The 20,727-nt window shown below is 42.9% G+C and overlaps 1 protein-coding gene across 4 annotated transcripts in view; it reads right to left on the bottom strand.

The window, feature by feature from the left end:
- The window catches only part of SGCD (sarcoglycan delta), a 192,602-nt gene that overhangs the window by 50,389 nt on the left and 121,486 nt on the right, over positions 1-20,727 (bottom strand). For all 4 annotated transcript variants that reach the window (XM_063413200.1, XM_063413198.1, XM_063413199.1 and 1 more), the window contains exons 4-5: positions 4,102-4,189; positions 1,761-1,880 (exon numbers count right to left, since the gene is read on the bottom strand). In XM_063413200.1, the coding sequence (XP_063269270.1) occupies positions 1,761-1,880; positions 4,102-4,189 (208 nt within the window). The remainder of the gene's footprint in view (positions 1-1,760; positions 1,881-4,101; positions 4,190-20,727) is intronic.

Raw genomic sequence — 20,727 nt, 5'->3', positions numbered from 1 at the left:
AACAGCCACGGCAAACACTTTTGGAGATAAAATTAGATTGGGGAAGCAAAGCTTGGGAAAAACAAAGCCAAGTATGAACTCAGAAAGCATTTCAGCTCAAGGTCATTGGAATACTTGCTATGTAACATCACCAGTAGTATCACTCTACTTTTTCTTTTCTGACAGATCTGCAAAAGTCAAACCAACCTCGAGAAACACTCAGTTACAGGTAATAATGAAAATGCACTACAATGATCAGCAGATTTTTGATGCTGTTTATTCTGGACACTAAAACAAGGAAGAAACTCAAAATGGCTATCAGAATTAATTCCTGGTTTCTTGAAAGTACAGAGGAACTTAAAAGCAATTTTTTGTAAGCATGTAATCTAAAAAGGAGTACCTGCAGCTTGTAAGGAGAAGGTTTTTGGGTTTTTTTTAAAACAGTGATGTAAATCTCTCTTATTTTAAGGTCTCCAAGAAAACACTTAAAAACTTGCTTCCTGACTTCATCTACCCTGCATGAACTAGCTCTGAAGGGTGCAGTGTGAAGGGAGCTTTGTTGGAGAACATTGTTACAAATGTCCCCAGTCCTGGAACACTGCAGGAATTTTGTATGGGCCTCTTTTAAGCGAACAAAGACTGAATTTCTTAATTTTGTGAAGTCCAGCATTTATCCTGTGAAATCTACTTAACTTTTCATAGCTGGTGATTGAACCAGTCCAGTGTGTAAGAACAGTGACCTGCAGAGAGCTACACCCACCCTGTCCACAGACAGGAACCATCCAGAACAGCAGCAAAAAATGTTAAGGGTTGGATACCCAGTCCCATTTATATGATACATAATATACTATTAAATATCTAGAAATTATAATAATAACAACAATAAAAATACTATCTATATCTATGTATAATTCCAAGCTCCTTATTAAGCTGTTTTTACAAGAGAGGTAAGGAACAGTTTGGAATGAAAAGATGCATCCAAAGCAAGCCACTATAAAACAGAGACCAGCAGCACTGTTGTGTGACTGTGAACAACACTGAGCTACCCACTCTGGTCCTGTGTGAAAACATCCCTGACCAAATCCCAGACTAACCAAAGAGCGTGGATTGAACTGGGGAGCACAAAAATTCAAGCTCCAGACAGTTAGTTTTATATAACTATCAAATAAGTTTCAAATTTACAGTTGCCAAAACTGTTTCATTTCTCCAAATAACGAGAAAAAAAATCCAAAGGAACAAGAAAGAACCCCTACATCCCAAACCCAGGGTGCATCCCCCATTTTCATTAGGAAATACCACTGTAAAGCCTGGCAGGCAGCACAGCTGGGGAAGCAGATCCTCCTGGTGTTTGTTTCAGAACGAGGGAGGAGCTGGTGACAGTGTTGGCACCACAAACCTGCACCCTGAGGTTTCCCTTTGCAGTGACTGCAGACATGGGCACATCCTTGGGCAACCCTGTCCCCCACCCCAGATCAAGGAATAAAAGTTGTTCAGGTTCCAAAAGTGGTTTTTAAAGCTGCCTCACTCAGCCAGACAAACCACTTCCAGGGGAGTTTTTTTTTTTTTCTGGAGGGGAAATAACAAATTGTGCAAGTTAAGAAAGCCCTCACGTAGAAACTCCTGGCCTTTATCTGCTTGGAGAAGATTCAAAGCCATAAAGACAGCAGAAGGTTTTAGCTCCAAAAGAAGCTTTCAGCAAGTGGGAAGGAATGTCAGGCAAAACTGTACTAAGATTTGAGGAAGTGCATATTAAAACTGTGTCTTAATGAACAATCTCTTACCTAGAACTCTCAATCTCTCTGCTCCAACCACCACTTCATTGTCATCTGCAGAAAACAGCAATTTTCCAGAGAGGGTTTTCACCTCAAATTTTTGGCTGTGTGCTTCCACTGCTTGGGGACCTAGGGGGAAGAAGCTTTACTTCAGGGAAAAGCATAAGAAAATCACACAGTAGCTTCATATATTCAATAAACCCATTTGCTGAGTAATAATAGCTCAACAAATTGCATCAGAGACACCAAACAGGGAGGCTTTTTAGATCTTACTAGAAAAGGGCAGTTTTCTACCCAAGTTACAACTGCTCAAGTATTTCTACTTGTGCTTTTGTTAATGCTTATGTGTGCCATAAAATCACCATTGAACTTGTGAGAGCTGGGATATTTTTACAAAAAGACAGACCTATATGTGAAACAGGAATGAACATATCCAGCCATGAGAGTGGTTTGAGAGTATTGGTGCAGGTGTAAATGGCATCAAGAGCTCCTGGACCCATTTTGCATGGACTGATGCTGCTGTGTAAAAGATTCCTGGTTTTCCACCTTTTAAATATAACTGGATTAAAATTCTATCAGTGTCATGCACAGCCCATAAAAAAAAAAAAAAAAAGAAATTACAAACACCAGCACAGGAGTGAGTTTTGTTTTAGACCCCTTCAATCATGTGCAGACCAAGAAAATTGGCATCCTCTCACACTGCAGAAAGTTTTTAGACAAGTAAAACTTTCCTTAGAAGATCTTCTTTCAATTCTGTTGCTTTTCCTGCAGGCTGCTGTGCCCTGCAGTGCTGGGAAGCCTCTGGCAATGCGTTTTGTTGTGGGGTCTGATAAACATCAGCCACCTGAGCAGCGATTCTGTGCAGGTTTGTGGCTCAAGGGCTGCCAGGAGTTACAAAGAGGCTGCCCTGGGTCACTGACCTAGGCCAGACTTTGGACAAATCACCACTGAACAGCCCTGCCAGCTCCATCTAAGCCAGAGCCCTCCTGGAATATTATCCTGCACGAGGCAGGTGAATGGACTGTGCATTAATTCTGGCCACCTTCAAGACCAGTCTCATTTCTCGGAACACAAGAGAAGTGACACTTGAAAGCCAGGATTTTCTTAAAAACCCCATCCCTACCCAGCATTTCCCTTCACAGGTCACCTTTGCTGGCACCTGGACACACAGAATCATGCACATGGTTTGGACCCCAGACAAGCAAGGCCATGCTGAGATCCCTGGAAATACTTAAAAACTCGTGCAGCCACACTGAGAAAATCCAGTGCTTTAAATCTGATTTGTGTCTTGCTTATTAACCACCTCCCCACTCATCCTTGCAGCACGCACTACATGGGACCACATCTTTGCTCTGCTGTGAAACCAAAGCTGGTGCTGAATGCATAAAAAGCTCAATAACCAGAGCACCACACTGGGAGGTATCACTGAGCCCCAAACTCTTGTGACACGGAGGTGCTCAAGTGAACCAAACACCCTCTTGAAAATACACAGAGAGCCAACAAACAGGAGACCTTCACTCTGAATGTGGGAATCAGGGAGCCTGGGGTTGAATTTATTTCCTTCCTCCAGGCAAGTTTCTCACATGCTGCCTAAATAATTGCTCACTGAAGCTGCATATTTAATTATTTAATGCTGTGACTAAAGGCCAAGATGTTATATAAGCAGAACAAGCAACCCAGTCTCAACTTAGAAACATGTTTATGGATTACTGCCTTTGCCACACACCAATACTTCTCACAGTCCATGCATAATTCTCAGTAAATATATCTCTGTCCCATATCAAATATATATTATATACCATATATACAGTGCCATATATCTTATATAATGCATTAGGCTCTTTCAACCCAAATTACTCATGTGTTCATTCAAAGGCTGCTGTGCACTGGGGATTTATAAAACACCCATTTCACCATCCAACACACTCTTGTTTGGGTGCAAAGGGAGTTCTTAATCAGCAGAAAGAACTCCAAACTGCAAACTGTTGCCACAGTTGGGCTCCAGAGTTCCCAAGATTTCAGGCAAGTGATAATAGATGTCTTAGGAAAAACCTGTGCTTGTTACAACAGAAATGTCAGCCTGGCGTATGTTCTTCTTGACCCTGATGTCATACAACAAACATTTCTAACTCTGGACTAGCTTTCAAACAAAAATGATGTTATCAGACAGCCCCAGCCAGTTGTCTCTCCAGCACAGCTTTCATGTCTCTGCCTTTGTTTCTCCAAAGTGGAGTGAAGTTTTCCTTTCTACTCCACAAGACACCCAGGCTCCCCGCCGTGTGCTGTCTGAAGCCAGAACAGCCACTCTCACCTCTCCTCAATCCCTGCAAAGAGCCTTTCCCCTCCTCACCTGTCACGAGGCGGGTGAGGACTTTTGTCTTCTCGTTGAGGATGTTCACGGTGACGTTCCTGGCGGACTGGAAGTACAGTGGGTTGCCCTGGAACAAGAGCACGAGACCAAGGCTGTGAGATGGGCATGAAACACCTGGGGCTGTGCCCAGCACTGACCCCAGGGCTGGGGTGCACCCACCCTGCAGTGACCCCTCCTGTGCAGGATGAGCCCAGAGTGGGCACCACAGCTCTGTCTGCCTCAGGCACCCCTTGCTTTAGGGGTGATTGACTCTATTGCTGGTATAAGCCAACCAACCTGTTATTTTCAAATGTGCAGGTGATACGGGACCTGAGCTGAGCTTCCTAAAGGTGTTTTGGGAGGGTGGTTGACTGCAGCAGTGCATTTCAGAGGCAAATGGGCAAAATTACAGCTCCTGATGACTCCAGTGTGTGCCCACCATGTGAGTGAGCCACGCCCAAGGGCTGGGGAGGAGAAAATGTGATTAACATGAGGAGAGTGCCTTGGATCTCAAAGCACTTGTGAACCATCTGGCACGTTTCACCACCACCCAGCAGGCTGGGATGCCAGCTTGTGACCAGCCCCATCCCACCCGCTCTGCACAGCACAGGACACAAACTCTTCCCCATTTCCCACTTGGCCACGGAGAGTTTTACCAACTTCTCATTTTTATGCCTTCAACACACCTCAGAGAGAGGAGCCAGAGCAGCTGGCAGCACAGAGGAGCCACGCAGTGCTCTGGCAGCATCCATCTCAGGTATTTCTCCTGCAGAGCGAAGCCAAAGGAAACCCACAGCTCCAACCATCTGGCTGCTCCTGTGTGCAGACACAGCCGGGGGAGCTCGTGTTCTCCACAGGCAGCCCCAGCCTGCACAGTTGGTTCCTCAGGAGCTATTAGCCACCCACAGCACCAGCACCCGCATCCATCAGCCAAAAAACTGATGTGCGAGGTGGAAATTCACCGCCAGCATCTCTGTAATGCTTAAACCTTGCAGCTAATCAAATTCATTAATTGACCGAGACAAAGGATGGGCAGAGGAGATAAAACAGCAAAAAAATCAGCAAGAAGTTGGAAGTTTTTATATCCAATGTATTTTTCTAGCATTTCAAAGTTTTTCCATTAGGAATGAATAATCAGGATGGGGACAGAGAATCGTGGGGGTCAGGCATGTTCTCCTTGCCTCCTGAATTTGTAATGACACAGTATTTTCATAGATGCCATTTTTCCTGGATCATGGCAGAAGGACTAAGTTGTCTGCATATAAAATGTAACAGGAACACACAAAATGATTTGTGGGAGTCCTGTGGTGGACTGGACCTTCAGAGAACATTCCAGTGATGGAGAAACAATTCCCAGTGGTGTTTTCAGAAAATAAACCTCAAAACCCTAAAATAAAACCAGCTTCACATGTGACCAAATATTCACATTAATTGCATTTGTTGCCTTCACTGTTCTTGCAGCATGATCCCATGGGATCAGCCCTTCAGCAATAAAGGGGAAATGGGGTTTATTTGATCAATTGTAACTACAACATTTTGGCTACATCCAGACTATTTACAACAAAATAAAAATAATAATTAAAAAAAGAATTCCACTTAATGATTTCCAGATCTTGGACAAGTTTCAGAAGCCCTTGGTGCCTCTGTCCCCTCCTACACTAAATGAGGACAAATCATCCTTCTATACTTCAGCGATGTGTCTGACAGCTTAAGTTACATCATATATGAAACTGAATTATGATTAATAATTTATAAGTAAAGATCAGTGGTAATGACTTGCAGTAATTCTCCTCTTCTCTAGTTTTTATTTGTGATCTTCTAGAACTTCTAGAAATTAATGCTGATTATTACTATGTTATGGTTAACAGCTCAGACAGAAAAGATGAGTTCACTCAGATCCCCCCCTGCTCAGGGACCTGATCTGAACACACCCAGAACAGCAGTTCACTGCTGCATATCCATTTCCCACTTAGGGATAAAGGGAATTTTTAAAGGTAGACAGCTACAATCTGCATAATGTATAGTCATGGGTGAGGCTGTAACTACTATAAACACGCCATAGGAAGCACAGAAAAGTAATTTTTTTTTGACTTGTCCTGTTTGAATATTGCTGATGGAGTTTTCAAGCAGCTGGAGTTTTTTTGAAAAAGCCAGGAACTCTAGTCCACATTCAGACAGGAAAAATATTTCAATCCTCATGACTCTGAAAAATCTGCTGCTGCTCTTTGTAATAGGAGATTGCACTACAGACGTACTACGAGATAAGCCAATATAAAAAGTCACAGAAGGAGTTGCTCTGAGGAAGACCTGCAAGACAAGGTAAGAGCTGGTATCCACCTGCAAAAGACTTAAAATACATGCTCAGACCTGGAAATGTTTACCCCAGCATAGTAATCTCATTCATTCATACAGAACTCAGATTCACTCAGCCTTCAAAAAACTAAATTTCCCTAATGGAGGAGTTATGTTTTTATTGGTCTGCAGGGAAAGAGCATTGGAAGCACTTAATGCAATGCCTGCTCTCATTTCCATAATTCTTTTTCCATTAAGGAATGAAAAAGAACTGAAGAAATTACTCCCTTTTGCTGAAAATTCGTAAGATTTTCTATCCATCATCTTCTGTTTACAAAGAAAATAACACTGACATCTTTTAAACACTGAACATTAAAAAAAATGTTTCCTCTGTTGCAAGCTTGGTGATGATGCCAGCTTCTTTCAATCACACAGAACAAAATAATGACAGCTTTAAAAGCCAGTTAGGATTTACAACTGAAAAGACAAAGCCTTCCCCTTCTCTTACACTTTCACGTTACCATGAGACAAAATGAAGTATTCTGATGCATATGAGCAGGTGGAAATCTAGATCAATATGGCATCAGCACCACAATAAAATAGTTATGTAGTGAAGCAATATTTTCACAAATTGTCATAGCAGTTGATGGAGCTGGAGTTAAAATATCAGCATGCAATAAACAAGCACATCTTTTAAAGACTCTCTGGGCTGGGCATGTCCTTTCAGCTCACCAGGAACCTACTCTTCATCTCTGCAGGAAATCCTGGAGAGTAAATACATCCTTCTGCCTCTTACACCACCTCCTCATTAGCAGAGCCAGTGCCTTAAAAAGAATTCAAATGTTTGCAGACACACAATGCATTTGCCTCAGCTACTTAATATATTAAAACATTGGACACATGCTGGAGAAGGAAGAATATGAAAAGGGAAAAAAAAAGTCAAAACTGCATAGCTTGGTTCCTCGTCAAGCAGAGGGATCCAGTAAAATATAGAAAACTTCACAAAAGATATCAGCTTACTGTTTGCTAGGTTAAACACAGGGCAAAACAAGCCAGAACAGCTCACTAGCTGTCTTTCTTTGGCTCCATTTGAAGAGATGCTAAAAACTCCCAGATCAGAGACTGAAACAGAAAAAGCCCTTTGACTGACAACCTTAATTTGCAGCTGAAGCAATCCCAACCAGTGCTGTCTTCAGGGAAATTCAGTACTTTAACAGATGTCCTTAGACTGTTTTAGGGAATTATTAAAAATATTTGGAAATATTTTTAAATCTTTACAGGCAATTTAGAAATAATGCATCACAGTCAGCGTGTTTGTAGTTAGGTTGGTCAAAAGGAATAGCTTTGGTTTGATCCTATGGATTCACAGATTTCACACAGTTAGTGCCATGTGAAGCTTGTGGAAATAATGGAAACGGTGAATTTCCTGCATGCTTGACAAAGTAATGGTAAAAATAAAATCTTAAAGCATAATCTAGGTTGGCAAGGAGCAGTCTGTGGAGAAGTCACTCAGGGCACCATTTTGCTGCTCAACTCCACCTCTCACTGACATCACATGAAGCAAACACTGCTCTGTGCTCAGCTGGACTGTCAGAGGGCAAAAGTTTGTTTTTTGTAAAGCAAGCAGCCTGCAAAAGCTCTCTTGCTTCTGGCCCACAGCCACCAGCACCACTCACCCTCCTGCACCCCTGGGTGCTGCTCTCAGGAGCTGCTGATAGAGGGGAAGCTTTGTGTGGGTAATAGATAAATTCCTTCCTTCAAATCCAACCAGTCCTACTACACCAGCAGCTAAATGTGACAACAGCAATAACAGCAGGGACACTTTCCTGCATTGCATTTTCCATGGTGGGGACAACTCAGAGCTGCACTTCTGTTTTTACTGGTTTGGAACAGCAAGAATTCATCGCCCAATAACTGAGAGACAAAGCAATAATTTTAGGGCACCTGAAATGTTCTTCATTAAGAATGGCAAACCTCTAAGGAAAAGCCACAAAGGCATCACACCTCTGTAGTTTTTCTTCATGTGGCCAGGCCCAGAGCAGTGTTGAAGACACCACACTGCGTGCAGCAGGAACAGAAACTCCTCTGGAGATTGTCTGATGCTGGAAAAGTTCAGAGCTGCCCCTCTAAAATAGAGAGTTAGGAGGAAATTGAGTAAAACCCCTTCAGAACCGATGAGAGATGCTGCAGGGATCAGGCAACTGGCACCACCATGAGTCCCAGCAAAGCTCACAGAACACTGCACAGACACCATGCACGTCCTGAAGGGCAGCCAGGAAGGACTGGACAGCATCTGCCTTTGGCTGTGAAGAAAAAAACCCCTGGGGATTATCTAATGAACCCCATCCCTAAGATCCTGCTTGGAACAGCAGCCTGGCCTTCATCTACACCAGCAGAAAATCTAGACTTCATGCTAAACTTGCAAGCCAACCATTACTGTTTCTATTTCAAAAACTCTTCCTCCTTTATCTGGTCTAGATCCCCACTGCAAGAACAGGATTTTGCCCAGAAGCCTCCTGGCACAAAAATTTAAGGCATGTAGCTAAATCCTTAGGTGATAGATTGAAAATAGCCCTTAATATGATTCAAACATACTTTTTGTTGTTTAATCACTGAGTCTCTTTTCATCTTGATTTTGTCCTTCCAGCAGCTGAACATAATATTCATGTAACTAAATCCCTTTCTTAGTAAAACTTCTGATTTGACAGAGTAAGCTTTTCATAGCAGAATGAAAGCAAACTGTGAATAGAATTGGTAACAAACAGATTAAGCCAAACGCTTTAAAATGCCCCAGTATGTGCTAGATGTGTGTCTGCAGATGGTGCTTTTCAGGAAGCAGGCAGAATGTTCAGTGGAGATGTAACAAAATGCAGTTTGCATCCTTTTCTTCCAGGAAAAAAACTTTATCACAAGTGGAATGTGGCCAGGCCATGTAAGCTGGCCCAGTGACAGAGCTGACACAGCCCTGACCTGCAATGGGCACTCAAAAACATAAATGAAGCATCATGAGCTTAGTGTGCTGTGTTACAACTTCTGACATTTTATCAAGCGTTCAAATGCTTAAACCAAAACCAATTCAAGTTCTGTTTTCTATGCAAACAAGGTTCAGTCACCTTCACAGAAAGTTTTACAGTACCATGAAGCTCAGAAAATACTGTGGTCCCACCCAATGTGACATATTTTAATGGCACAGATAGTGCAGGTCTGAGTTTTATGTCCAATGCCACAAAACCTTCTATTTTATGGCATTTCTTGAAGTTCATTTTAATAACAATAGAAACAAAAGATAAATTTCCTTCTGCTCAATTATAGCAATTATCTGCAACTCTTCTTTTTGAAATGGAAAGAAGGCAGGTCTGTGATGTGAGATCTAAATTATTGGGTTCTGCTTCTGGAAGGCAACCCAAGGGGTTTGTATCCTTCAAAGTGATTTATTTCTGGCAATCTAGGGGTTTCTCTCTTCAAAAGAATACCAGTAATAATCTCATGAACTAAGTGTTTTGAGAGATTGGCTGCTTCTTCAAGATGCCTAATCAGCTACTTTGCAGCTGAGACTCTTCTGAAAATTAAATTACACCATGTCTGCTGACATTAAAAAACAACACTGAAAAATTTCCAAGGCATTACATCTGCCTTGACTCCATTGCTGTTCTCCTTTCTTTTTTACTACATTGACTTTTATAATATAAGGAAAACCACAGGTGACATGATGAAACCAACAGACATACACATGAAAATAAAATACAACTGTGCATGTTGGAGTCCTATTCAGTATCCACAGGGGGTGGGAAATCTGGGTTTGTAGCATCTGATCTGCTTTACAAACATCAGGTGTTTGTAACATCTGAAGGCTGCTGCACATTCACAAAACTTTCCCTGTTGGTAGGACTGAAGTGATGATTACTGCCTTTGGAAAAAAGTCTGGTGCACTGAAGCAAGCTCAGCTCCAGGAGTCCTCTGGAAAGGCAAGCTCAGCCAGCTGAAATGAAGAGAGCAGCACAACTTGTAAAACTAACAAGTAACTTTGAAAATGCTTCAAGCTTTTCACTGCACTGAGAGTTCACCCAAAGGTGACACACCAGAGTCAATCAAACGAGTGCTGATGATTAGCTTGGATCCCTGGGGAACAGCTCTCCCTTGTACAAACAAAGCCAGGCTCAAGCCACGCCAACGCTCTAAACCAGGACAACAGCAGACCTGGGTTCTCAGCATACTGCCCAGCCCTTCCAGCATAAAATCAACCCAGTATTCTCTGAACATTTCAATTTACTCGAATTCCTCTGCCGAAAAGCCAGGCTGCAGCTGCTGCTCAGCGGCAGCTCGCTCCAATCCGATCCTTGTCTGTATGGAGGTGTTGGAGCAGCAGGATGTGGATTTGTGCTAAGTTATATCCTATTTGCTGCCTTGGGCTGTCCTAGTTATGAGCAGAGTCCAGTGGTGACAGATCTCCTGCTGAAGTAAACACACTGTGGGTAGGCACAGGAGAGAGGGAGAGAAAAGAAGAGAGCTCTGCTGAGGCTTAAAAATATTCTAAATCATCCAACTCTACAGCTACTCCACTGCTTGTAACTTTTACTCCAGTCAAGCATGCAGACCTCTGTTCCTGTGTTTTCATTTTTATGGCCTTTCTGGTGTCCCTACTGCCTGCCTTAAACATCTTTTAAAACTGCCTGTAAATCATACTTCCCTATCTATAAAAGACATTAGAAGACAATATCAAAATTATACAGAACTACTAATTTCTGAGTTACTTTCCCTTTCCACCAGCACTACTTGGACCATACCACAACCAGGAACAATTAAGATCTGAGTCAGTGAGGTGAGTACACGTTTAAGAGCACACACTATTAATACTAAGAAAAGCACAGCAATATTTCCCAGAAGTCAGATTCAGCAGAGACACTTTGCTCTGCAATGCTCACACGTCCTTTTAGGCATTCTGTTACTGCACTGCGTAACGCTGAGTTTATACCCAGATATTTTTCTCCAGGAAGGCTAATAACGTGGATACCTCTGAACACTGCTTGGAAATTACAGCTTTTCCCTTGCTGCATGTCATGGATCGCTTACTTCTTGTATCAGATTATAAATGGCCATGCCAACTTAGGGGTGCCTGTGCAGCACGAGACACGGGCAAGCTCCAAGCAGAGGCCCCTGGTGTGACTGAAATTCAGCTGCTGCTAATAAGAAGGAGGGAAAACATTTCCATCTGTTTGGATTGGGGGAAAAGGATTTGTGAGCTTCTGATTCATCTGCATCCATATGCTGGTATGTAGACAATACTTATGGACACGCAGACATGTGTGAGGTAGCCAGCAACAGGAACCAAATCGATCACAGAGCACAGCATGTGATTTGCCTAATTATGAGTAACACCTCACATTTTTTATCTGTGCAAAAAGCACTCTGTGAGCGAGCAGATGGTGCTGCTGGGGGATGGCACCAGCCTTGACAGTTGCAGATGCAGAGCGTTTACACGGCGCGCCGAAAAAACGGCACAACACAAGCTGCTCCCTGGGAGAAAGACTCAAACTGAACAAGTGTCACCAAACAAAACACACGGATTTATTGATGTTCTGAACTTATCTGATCCAGCCCCTCTCTTCCAATCAAATGTATACATGCAGGCCAGGGAGTGATGCCATGCAGACAGCTTTGAAGCCTCTCAGAACGGCCACGCTCTGCCCAGCACAGAGCGATGGAGGTGCAGACCAACCTGAGCCTAGTTACAACCTGCAAACCATTTAAATCCACACAAGCAGAATCAATAGGAAGAAGCCCTGCAGAGAAAGCAATTACACTGCAAAAGCAACTATATTACAGCACGGTGAGGGCTGGGAGGCAGGATGCAGGCAGCCATCCTCACTTCTGTGATTACCCACTGGAGCTCTCTCCCTTGCATCTGGCCTGTGAAATGACAAGGTGCAGCCCAGACATGTTCCTGCAATCAAAGTGTTTCGGTTTCTGGGCTCCTGTGACAATTAAAAAGCTCTTCTTTATGAGCCCATCCTTCAGGTTTGCTGTGCTCCACAGGTAAATGCAGGATTGTGCTGAAGGAAATATGTTTGAAGGGCACAGTGAACTCTCCTTTTCAACAGCTTCATGGCAGTAATAATCTCATTTCCTGGTTCTGCAATTATTTATTCATTGAAGACTGTCCAGTTGCCACTGCACAAGACACAAAGAAAGATCATCTGACCATTCCTGGTGATACAAAATTCAGCTTTTCTGTTCCAATTCTTTTATTTGCGGTTTTTCTGCATTATTTTTTCTGAGCTGCTGTAAATGCATACTCTGGTATGACAGGTTGGAAGCAGCTATAAAATGATTGATGAAAATTATATTTAGGCCTTGTTGTGGGAATATTTATTGTAGAAAAATGCTCAGTTAACCCTGTAGGGGAAGGGCAGGAAAGGAAGGCTGGGCCTCTGAATGTACCTCTGATACCAAAGTGATTGATCTGCTTCAGTTATGACACAGGGTTATGGGGTCACAGAAACATCAGCACAAAGTGGTTTTGAATTGCTGAAATCCAGCCACTTTGTTTCCTCTGCTGGAATCATCAACAGCTGGCTTTATTAAGGATGCTCTGTGGGTTTGCACAACCTGAGTCTTCCTCCCAAGAATAAGCAGAGGGGCCAAGCTCTGAGCTGCAGAGCTGGAACAGTTCAAGTGTGAGCTCATGTCAGACAGGTTCTGTCTCAGAGAGGAAGAACTGCAACCCTCCACTGCCTTGGAGAGGCTGAAAGTCCAACAGCTGAGGTGAGAGGGACTTGGACAGGTAAAACGACAGATGCAGTTAAGTGTGGGACGTGGAATTGGGCTGATCTGGAGGGAAGATCCTGAACCATGCTGGACATTGCCCCACTGCACACACAAACCCACAGAGAGGGCACGGCAGCAAAGGTGTGATCAGCAGCACAACTGCAGCAGCAGGATGTTTGTGCTGGGATTTGGCTGTATCCTGTGGCTGCCAGTCAACAGGCACTCCTGAGTACCTGCTCTGGGGTGAAGAGAGCAGAGAGGGCAGGGTATTGCTGTGGTACAAAAATCCATCCCTAAGCAGCTCCACTGGGGAACTGGGGAGTGGTATTTCAAGAGATGTCAGGCTGGCAGAAAAAGCAGCAGATGCTTTTTGCATGCCTGGAAAAAGACAGGAAAGTTGTTTGGGGAGATGGTGAGTAATGGCAAAAGCAGCCAAAGAGAATGGGGTGTGTGGAGGTAAAACAGAGCCCAGGGAGGAATAGCAGAGCCAAGGACTCCAATTACTCTTTGGGCAATCAGCAGGGTGGCTCAGCCTGACTGCTGTCTCCTGTTTTGAAATGGTATTTTTCTGCTGGTCTTTTTATTCCTGAAGTTCTTCCCAAACTCTGGAGGAACAGAACTGATCAGTGAAGGCACCCAAGCAGAGTCTCCTGCCAGCAAAGGGCACAGGAAGGGTCTTGCCTGTGTGTTCCCAATTCTTCTGCTTCACCTAAGCTACACCTCCCAGAATGCTGCATAATAGATAATGTTGCAGAGAGAAACTGCTTGAAAATGAGGAATCTCCTGCAGTTTTTTGTCAGGATGGTAAACAAGGGCTGTGCTTGATAGATGAACAAGGAAGAAATACTGTGAGTTGAAGTTTTCTTTTTGTTCCATAGGTTGTTCTGTTCCAGAGGGAAAAGGAGGAGCAGACTCCTCCTTGTACTTCACACAATCTGCCTCAGAAAATTTTAAGGCCAGGCTGGAAGCAGGCCTGAAAATCCCATGGGACTCAGAATTACAGCACATCAGGAGGAAATCAATGGACATGTACCATTTTATACTGAAAACCTAGAGTAAATCAAGAAAAAAAGAAACAACAAAAAATCGGGCACCATGGAAACTGCTTTCACCACCCCCCAAGAAGAACAACTTTTACTCTATGTGCTTTATAGGAAACGTTCCAACCAGGAAGATCTTAAAAGCCAAATAAACGGTACCTTTTCTTTTAAGAACAGCAAGTTTGTTTTCCCAAGGCCCTCAACAAATTTGCCCTAAAAGAAAAGGAGCAAATTTAAAGTCGTTCTTGTTTTAACCTGTGTTCTTCCTTCTCCAAATACAAGACTTTATTTAAAAATAAAACAATCAAAGAGGTATAGCAACTGCTAAATGAAACCTGGAAAGTCTGACTTTGCTTTCTTGTCATAGATCAAAGAACACACGAACTGAGCTGTCTGGAAAACCAGTTCTGTGTGCCTGCTCTTCCTAATGACAGCACAGCTTGTCTTGTCAACTCCTGCCTTACAAAATACATAACTTTCCTGCCAAAAGAGTTTTGATCAGCAGAAGAGTTGCAGAAGTGTTTGCTGTCCTGTGGTAAGAAGATGCAAAGCTCTGCTCTTCAGGCTTATCAGAAACACGAGGAAAACATAATTTTTCTTTATAATTGGACCTTCCTATTTGTCTTTGAGTGTTTCCATTTTCTATTTTTCTCTATCTTCCCTCTACCCATACTGCATCAAGTTTGATTTCTTTTTCCTTTTTGGTATTAAGAAGTTGTTTTTGTACTCCAGCCTCTGCAAAGCAGCCAGGATCCTGATTGTCAGCACCAATGTCTAGACATGGTAAATCCTTAAACTCAAAGCCTTTGCACTTCAGAGGGAGAAATGCAGCCCCCAGAGTCTCTCGCATTTTCTGTGCCCCACTGTCCTCCTTTACACAGCTAAAATAAAAGTGATTTCTGGGATCATGGCAAAAATTCAATGCAAAAGCTGAGAGCCCACAGAGCTGACTTTGAGCTGGGATGCCCATCACACGTTTTTGTTGCCACAGGGTCCAGCTGCAAATGTTTAGAATGAAGAGGAGGTGGGAATCGGATCAGAGCAGCAAAACAAACACATGATCTGAGCAGTTTCTCTCCCTTACACAAGCAGCTCAAGCGAGAAATTTTACTTGTCAAAGGGAAAAAGCAAAATACACTGAGAGATCATTTGGGAAATTCTGTGTCTCCTTCATGTTTAGCTCCACAGCTGCTAACTTGTCCACATCAACTCCAAATTCTCCCACAAGAAAGTGAAAAACGCTGAGTGTAAAGTGCTCATGCACCTTATGGGGTCAGATACTTCTGCAATGATCACATCACATTTTCTGGACACAAACCCTCCACTGATGTCAGGGTAAGGAACCACAAACTCGAGGTTCCCAGGGTTAGTTCAGAGGTGTACCCAAAATGCCAACATAGACAAAAGCTGAGGTGGGGAGCTCACTGGGCACAGCTGATTTGCTTTAATACGTGTTGATTACACTGCTCATATTGCATGAAATTAAAAAGCTTACAAATGTTATGAGCCATTACCCTTCCATTTAAAAGATCTTATGACAAGTTAGCAACATCTAATGAAATCCTTTTTAAAATGCCATAGGCAGTCTTCACGAGATTTTGCTTTGAAATGCAACTTGTGGAGTTATTTATGAAAGTTTGTTTACATCAGAGCTTTCTTTCTTGCACATCTTTGGGATGCTCTGATTTGGAAGCTGGTGGGATAACTCAGTTTCCTGTTGTGCTCTAAGTGTGGGGCACACACCACCAGCTCCTTACAGAAACACCCAGGAACAGGCATAGCAGGATTTAATTCTGATGTTATTGGTCATAGTCCTTCAGCCAGCCTGAAATTCCCTGCAAAATTCAAAGCTGAGAGACTTCTGACCAATTTTACTATAAAGGTAAAGGGAAATATTTTCATAGTTGCTGTAAAATTTACTTAACTTTCACCTCTTCAGCACACTGGAAATATCACAGAGCCACTAACTGCCCCCAGAGCGCTGGGGCAGCCAAGGTTCAGACTGAAGTAGGCTCTCTGGATTTCATTGCTTCACAATGAAATTTATTACTGGACAGCATATCAGTTTTATAAATCCCACAGGGCACTCACAGCCTGCTGCTGTCCACGGACTCAAATCTGCTTTGGATGGAGATGGCAAAAATACCTGTACATCAGGTAAAGGCGTTTCTGCCCAAACTATGCCTTTTGCAGCTTGTTCTTTGATTGCAGCTCCCACTCTGCCAGCTCTCCTCTCTGCTCATCTCTCTTTGGGTCAGGCAAGCAAGACTCAAACTGAGCCAGCTGAGAGACATCTACAGCCAAAGAACACTGGGCTCTAACACAGCACCAGAGAGGTGCCACAAGAACAATGAGCAAACCCTGCAGGGAGGGGAGATGGTCAGGAATGGCTGCAAGAAGCTTGTTTGCCTTGGCTGTGCCATCCACAGCAACCTTGTTCCTTTTCCATCTTCTCAACCAAAAATCAGCCAAAGGGCACCAAGCTCTGGAGATGCAGCCAGAGGAGGTGCTGCAGAAGCTGATCTTGGGTGGTGGGAGACTTTTCTACCTGAAGCTGCAGTGGCAGCTGCACTGCCCCAGAGGCCAATGCCAGGAGACCAACATGTGCAGAGCTCTCACAGGCTGGGATGCCTCATATTCTGCACAGAAAATTCCTGTCTTCTTTGAAGGACCACTCCCTAAGGGAATAGTAAAATGCTGGGAGGAGCAGTGGCTGCAGGGACAGCTGTGTGATGGCAGCACGGTGAGACAAACTGCATTTCCTCATTTCCACCCTGTGAAGGTTTCAGTGAACACGCTGAAACCATTAAGCATTTTGCTAGACCAAATCACCAGGAACTAAATCAATGTCCTTTTATTTCTCTGTGAACTTTGACAAAGGAAGAAAAGGAATTATTTTTTCTTCTCCCTCAAAAAATAGCAGCCTTCTTTCATGCTATCTATCTAAAAGCTACACTTCTACTACACAGTTTGAGCCTCATACAAAGTTGCAATTATCTTGCCATCTGCATTCCCTTTTTATCCAAATTAGTACGTTATATTGCTTATAAATATGTATTTATGGCTACAAGGCAGGTATGCCCCACTGTGGGCACATGTCACTGTTTAATCCAAATACATGGTTTATTGTTTTGCAGTCAGTATTTTTAGCTTGGAGGCAGGTAGACCTGCAGAGCAAATAATACAAAAGAATATGGCCATTACAGAAGTGCTTCTGTGGTTTTAAATTATAGCACTCTTATTCCAGAACTGAACACAGTGAGATGAGTACATTGGCAAAATAATTATTTATCACTCTTAAAAGCTTCCTTTAAAATTTCTATCATTCAAATACTGGCTGGGGAGAATGCAAAGGACAGAGAAACATATTTTATGCACTCGCTGGTCTAGCTTTTATGCTGGTAAGAACTTACTGAACACCAGTAAAGGGACTAGCAGTTACCAGCCCTAATTCACAACTGTGAATTTCTCAGATGCCCTTGCAGGATCCCAGCCAGGTGCCAGCCCCAGCCCTCCCTCCACTGAGTCACCAATTATTCTGCATGGCTTCAAATGAGGGCAGGTCTGCTCCAGCAGCCTGAGCAAGCAGAGAGAGACACTCCCTGCCACACTGAGAGGGACAGGGACCTCTAACAGCCCCCAGAGGAAGGAAAATAACACAAAGACACAGTCCTCAGCCTCAGGATTTTTTCTTTGATGCATCGGGTTTTTCTTTTCAACTCTTTTTTTTTTTTTTTTTAGCTGATTAAAAATAACAGGAAGCAGACCTTCAACACGAAACCAGCCACATACACTAAGAGATGTCTTTATAAAGACACTTGAAGATCTCCTCAAAATCTGTTCAGAGAATTCTGCCATCCCTTATACCTGTGCAAGAGCACAGCTTGGAGCTCCTCCAGGTACAAAGTTTGGTGCCCACATTTAGTTGTGTTTCCAGACCCATCAATAGGTCTGGAATTAGAGCTGAAGGGACAGGACCCCAGTCAAGTGCTTTTTACTAAAGCAGAGTCTAAGTTGTCAGGAAAATCCATATTCTTGTCTTTAAAAGTATTCACTGTAAGAAAAATAAAGCCCAGGTGTAAACATTTGCTAACTGAGTTTATTTTTTTTTCCTATCTATGCACTTGAAAGGAACACTGAAAGGGCAAACCCATCCTAATCCTATCATGGCAATGTCTTTCTCTGCTTCCTGAAACTGAGATTATCATCTCATTGGTTGTCAGACAGCTCCTGAGAGAAGTAATTCACTGGATTTTCCTGTGTAATCACAGCACAGGATTTTATTTCTGCTCTTATCTGGATGGAAAACGCACACAGCTTGTTCTGTGCCTTGCCCCTTTCAAGTTACTTACAGACCTGGATGTGCCAGGCTTCAAAACACCCCAACTGCACTAAGAAAGCTGAATCTGGGCTAACTCTAAATTGCAAGCAACTTGCTTCTTAGCAGCTCATCTCGACACAGGCAGGGAAATTTCCAGTTTTAAATTTCTATTCCAATTAAGGCAATGAAGACTGAAGTTCCCTAAACTGTTGCCACTACTTTCCAGGACATAAAATTAACGATTTCTACTGCTGTGTACAACTTTCAGTCAAAGTTGGTCTGATTTATAAGCAAGCAGATGGTTCACACGATAGTCCACAATAAATTACAACAGTTAGAAAGACAGCTACATTTTGAGAGTGACAGTGCAGCTGAGCTACAGATGGGTTTATAGATGACCCTTCCAATTTTTAATAATCTTCATAATTTATCTGCAAGGAAAGAAATGTGAGAATTCCTAATGCACCTCCTTGACTAAGTACAAATCACTTTTATTTACACAGGCAATACTTCATGGTCCAGTTATCTTCTTAATTAAAGGCAGCAAGATGCTCACGTTCCATGCAAGTGGCATGGAAAAAAAAAAAACCCACTGCTCAGTGTGCAATATGTTCAGCTGGGAGTTCAGAATGCTCTGAACACTCCAGGAAAAAGGAACACATCCATCTCCTTTCTTTAGAAGAAGGCTACAAGGGTGCAAACACTGCTACCACCCACTCATTAACCTCCAGATAAACTTTAGGCTTGTAAAATGACAAGATTACATGTTTTGCAAGCTCTGAGGCTTGAAAATAGGTTCCTAATCCATACCACAAAACCAGTATACTGCTGAGCCAGGACTAGGATGGAAACAGCAGGAACAGAGACCCTCTTCTCTGTATAAAACCAGAAGGGATTTGGGGGCTCACCCTTGAGTGAGGGAGAGGGAAAAAGAAAGCAAATCTTGGGGGTGTCAGATGCAGAAAGAAACTGGCTGGAAGCAGGTTTAAGAAGTCAGTTCCTGCCAGTGATTTCTCTGCCTGGGACCAAACCACATCCATCCAATCCTTCTGCTAACATTTGGAATTTCAGTTGGAATGAGAAGCAAACCTAAGTGCAGCTTCTCTGCCTGTTAAGGTGGTGAAGGGGACAGGACCTAGCAGGGCTCTTGAGGCACAGACTACAGAAGCTCAGAGGTGCACACCCAGCAGTCTCTTGGGATGACATTTGAGGGCTTTTCCTCTTCTCTAACCCTTGATCTTCCCCTCCAGCCAAATCAATTTGAAAAAGAAATCCACTTTTAAGTGGAAACCCAAAACTATCATTAAAACAGAAGGCAGAGCTCCTAGGAAATCAAGTCTGTGTGTAATTTTAATTACCAACTTCCTGGGATTCAAGACATGCAGCAGAGAAGAAGAGGCACTAGTGACAAATTCAGGCTTTCAAGAATAATCACAATTCCCATTTTGGAGATATTTTGGCAGGGATTCCCCAGCTCTGTGTGCAGCTCTGCAGCACCACAGAGACACACGAGTGGGAAAACCCAGGGCAGAGAGCTCTTGGGACTGCAGCCACTTACACAAAAAGTGATTTTTCCCTGCACTTTCCAGGCAGCAGAAATGCTCCTTCACCCACTACACAGAACAATACTGAAGTCATATTTGTTGAGTTTATAAAAAGAAATTAAATTATTTTATAAATAACCAGCACCTAAAAGTCTTTGGAGTTTATAAGAAGCCATTATTTATTACTGTACACATCTCTTAGGTTGTTTAATTAAACACATGAAAGATTGTCTATGTCAGATTATTTCTGGGATGCTCTTTACTATGTTATTTGTCATATTTGTTTCTGTTACTCTTCACATATTTAAAGCTGCATTATGCACTTCTGAAGACCCAGAGAAGATCACTCTAGAATTAGTATGGATGTTCATCTGTTACTGAGCTCTGAGTTTGGCACTTTATTTTAACAATATTCATCAGGTTCAGGATCTGCTACCACGCTTCCCTCCAAGACAACTCTGGGTCTTACTACTATTCTTTAAAAAGATTGATTGAGATTATTTAACAATATTTTTAAATATTCTGTAACTATAAACCTTTGATTGACTGCAATCCTTTCATTTGCTTTCAAGAGGCCAAAGACACAGGCAGCACAAGAAAGCAGAAGTTGTCTGAATGCTGTAGGATTTCTGCTACTGCCCCCAGCCCAAAAACAATTCCAGTG

The sequence above is a fragment of the Prinia subflava genome, chromosome 16, assembly GCF_021018805.1.
Source record: "Prinia subflava isolate CZ2003 ecotype Zambia chromosome 16, Cam_Psub_1.2, whole genome shotgun sequence".
Lineage (NCBI taxonomy): Eukaryota > Metazoa > Chordata > Aves > Passeriformes > Cisticolidae > Prinia > Prinia subflava.
Note: the sequence above shows the minus strand (reverse complement) of the source record. Positions and strands in the feature narration are given on the sequence as shown.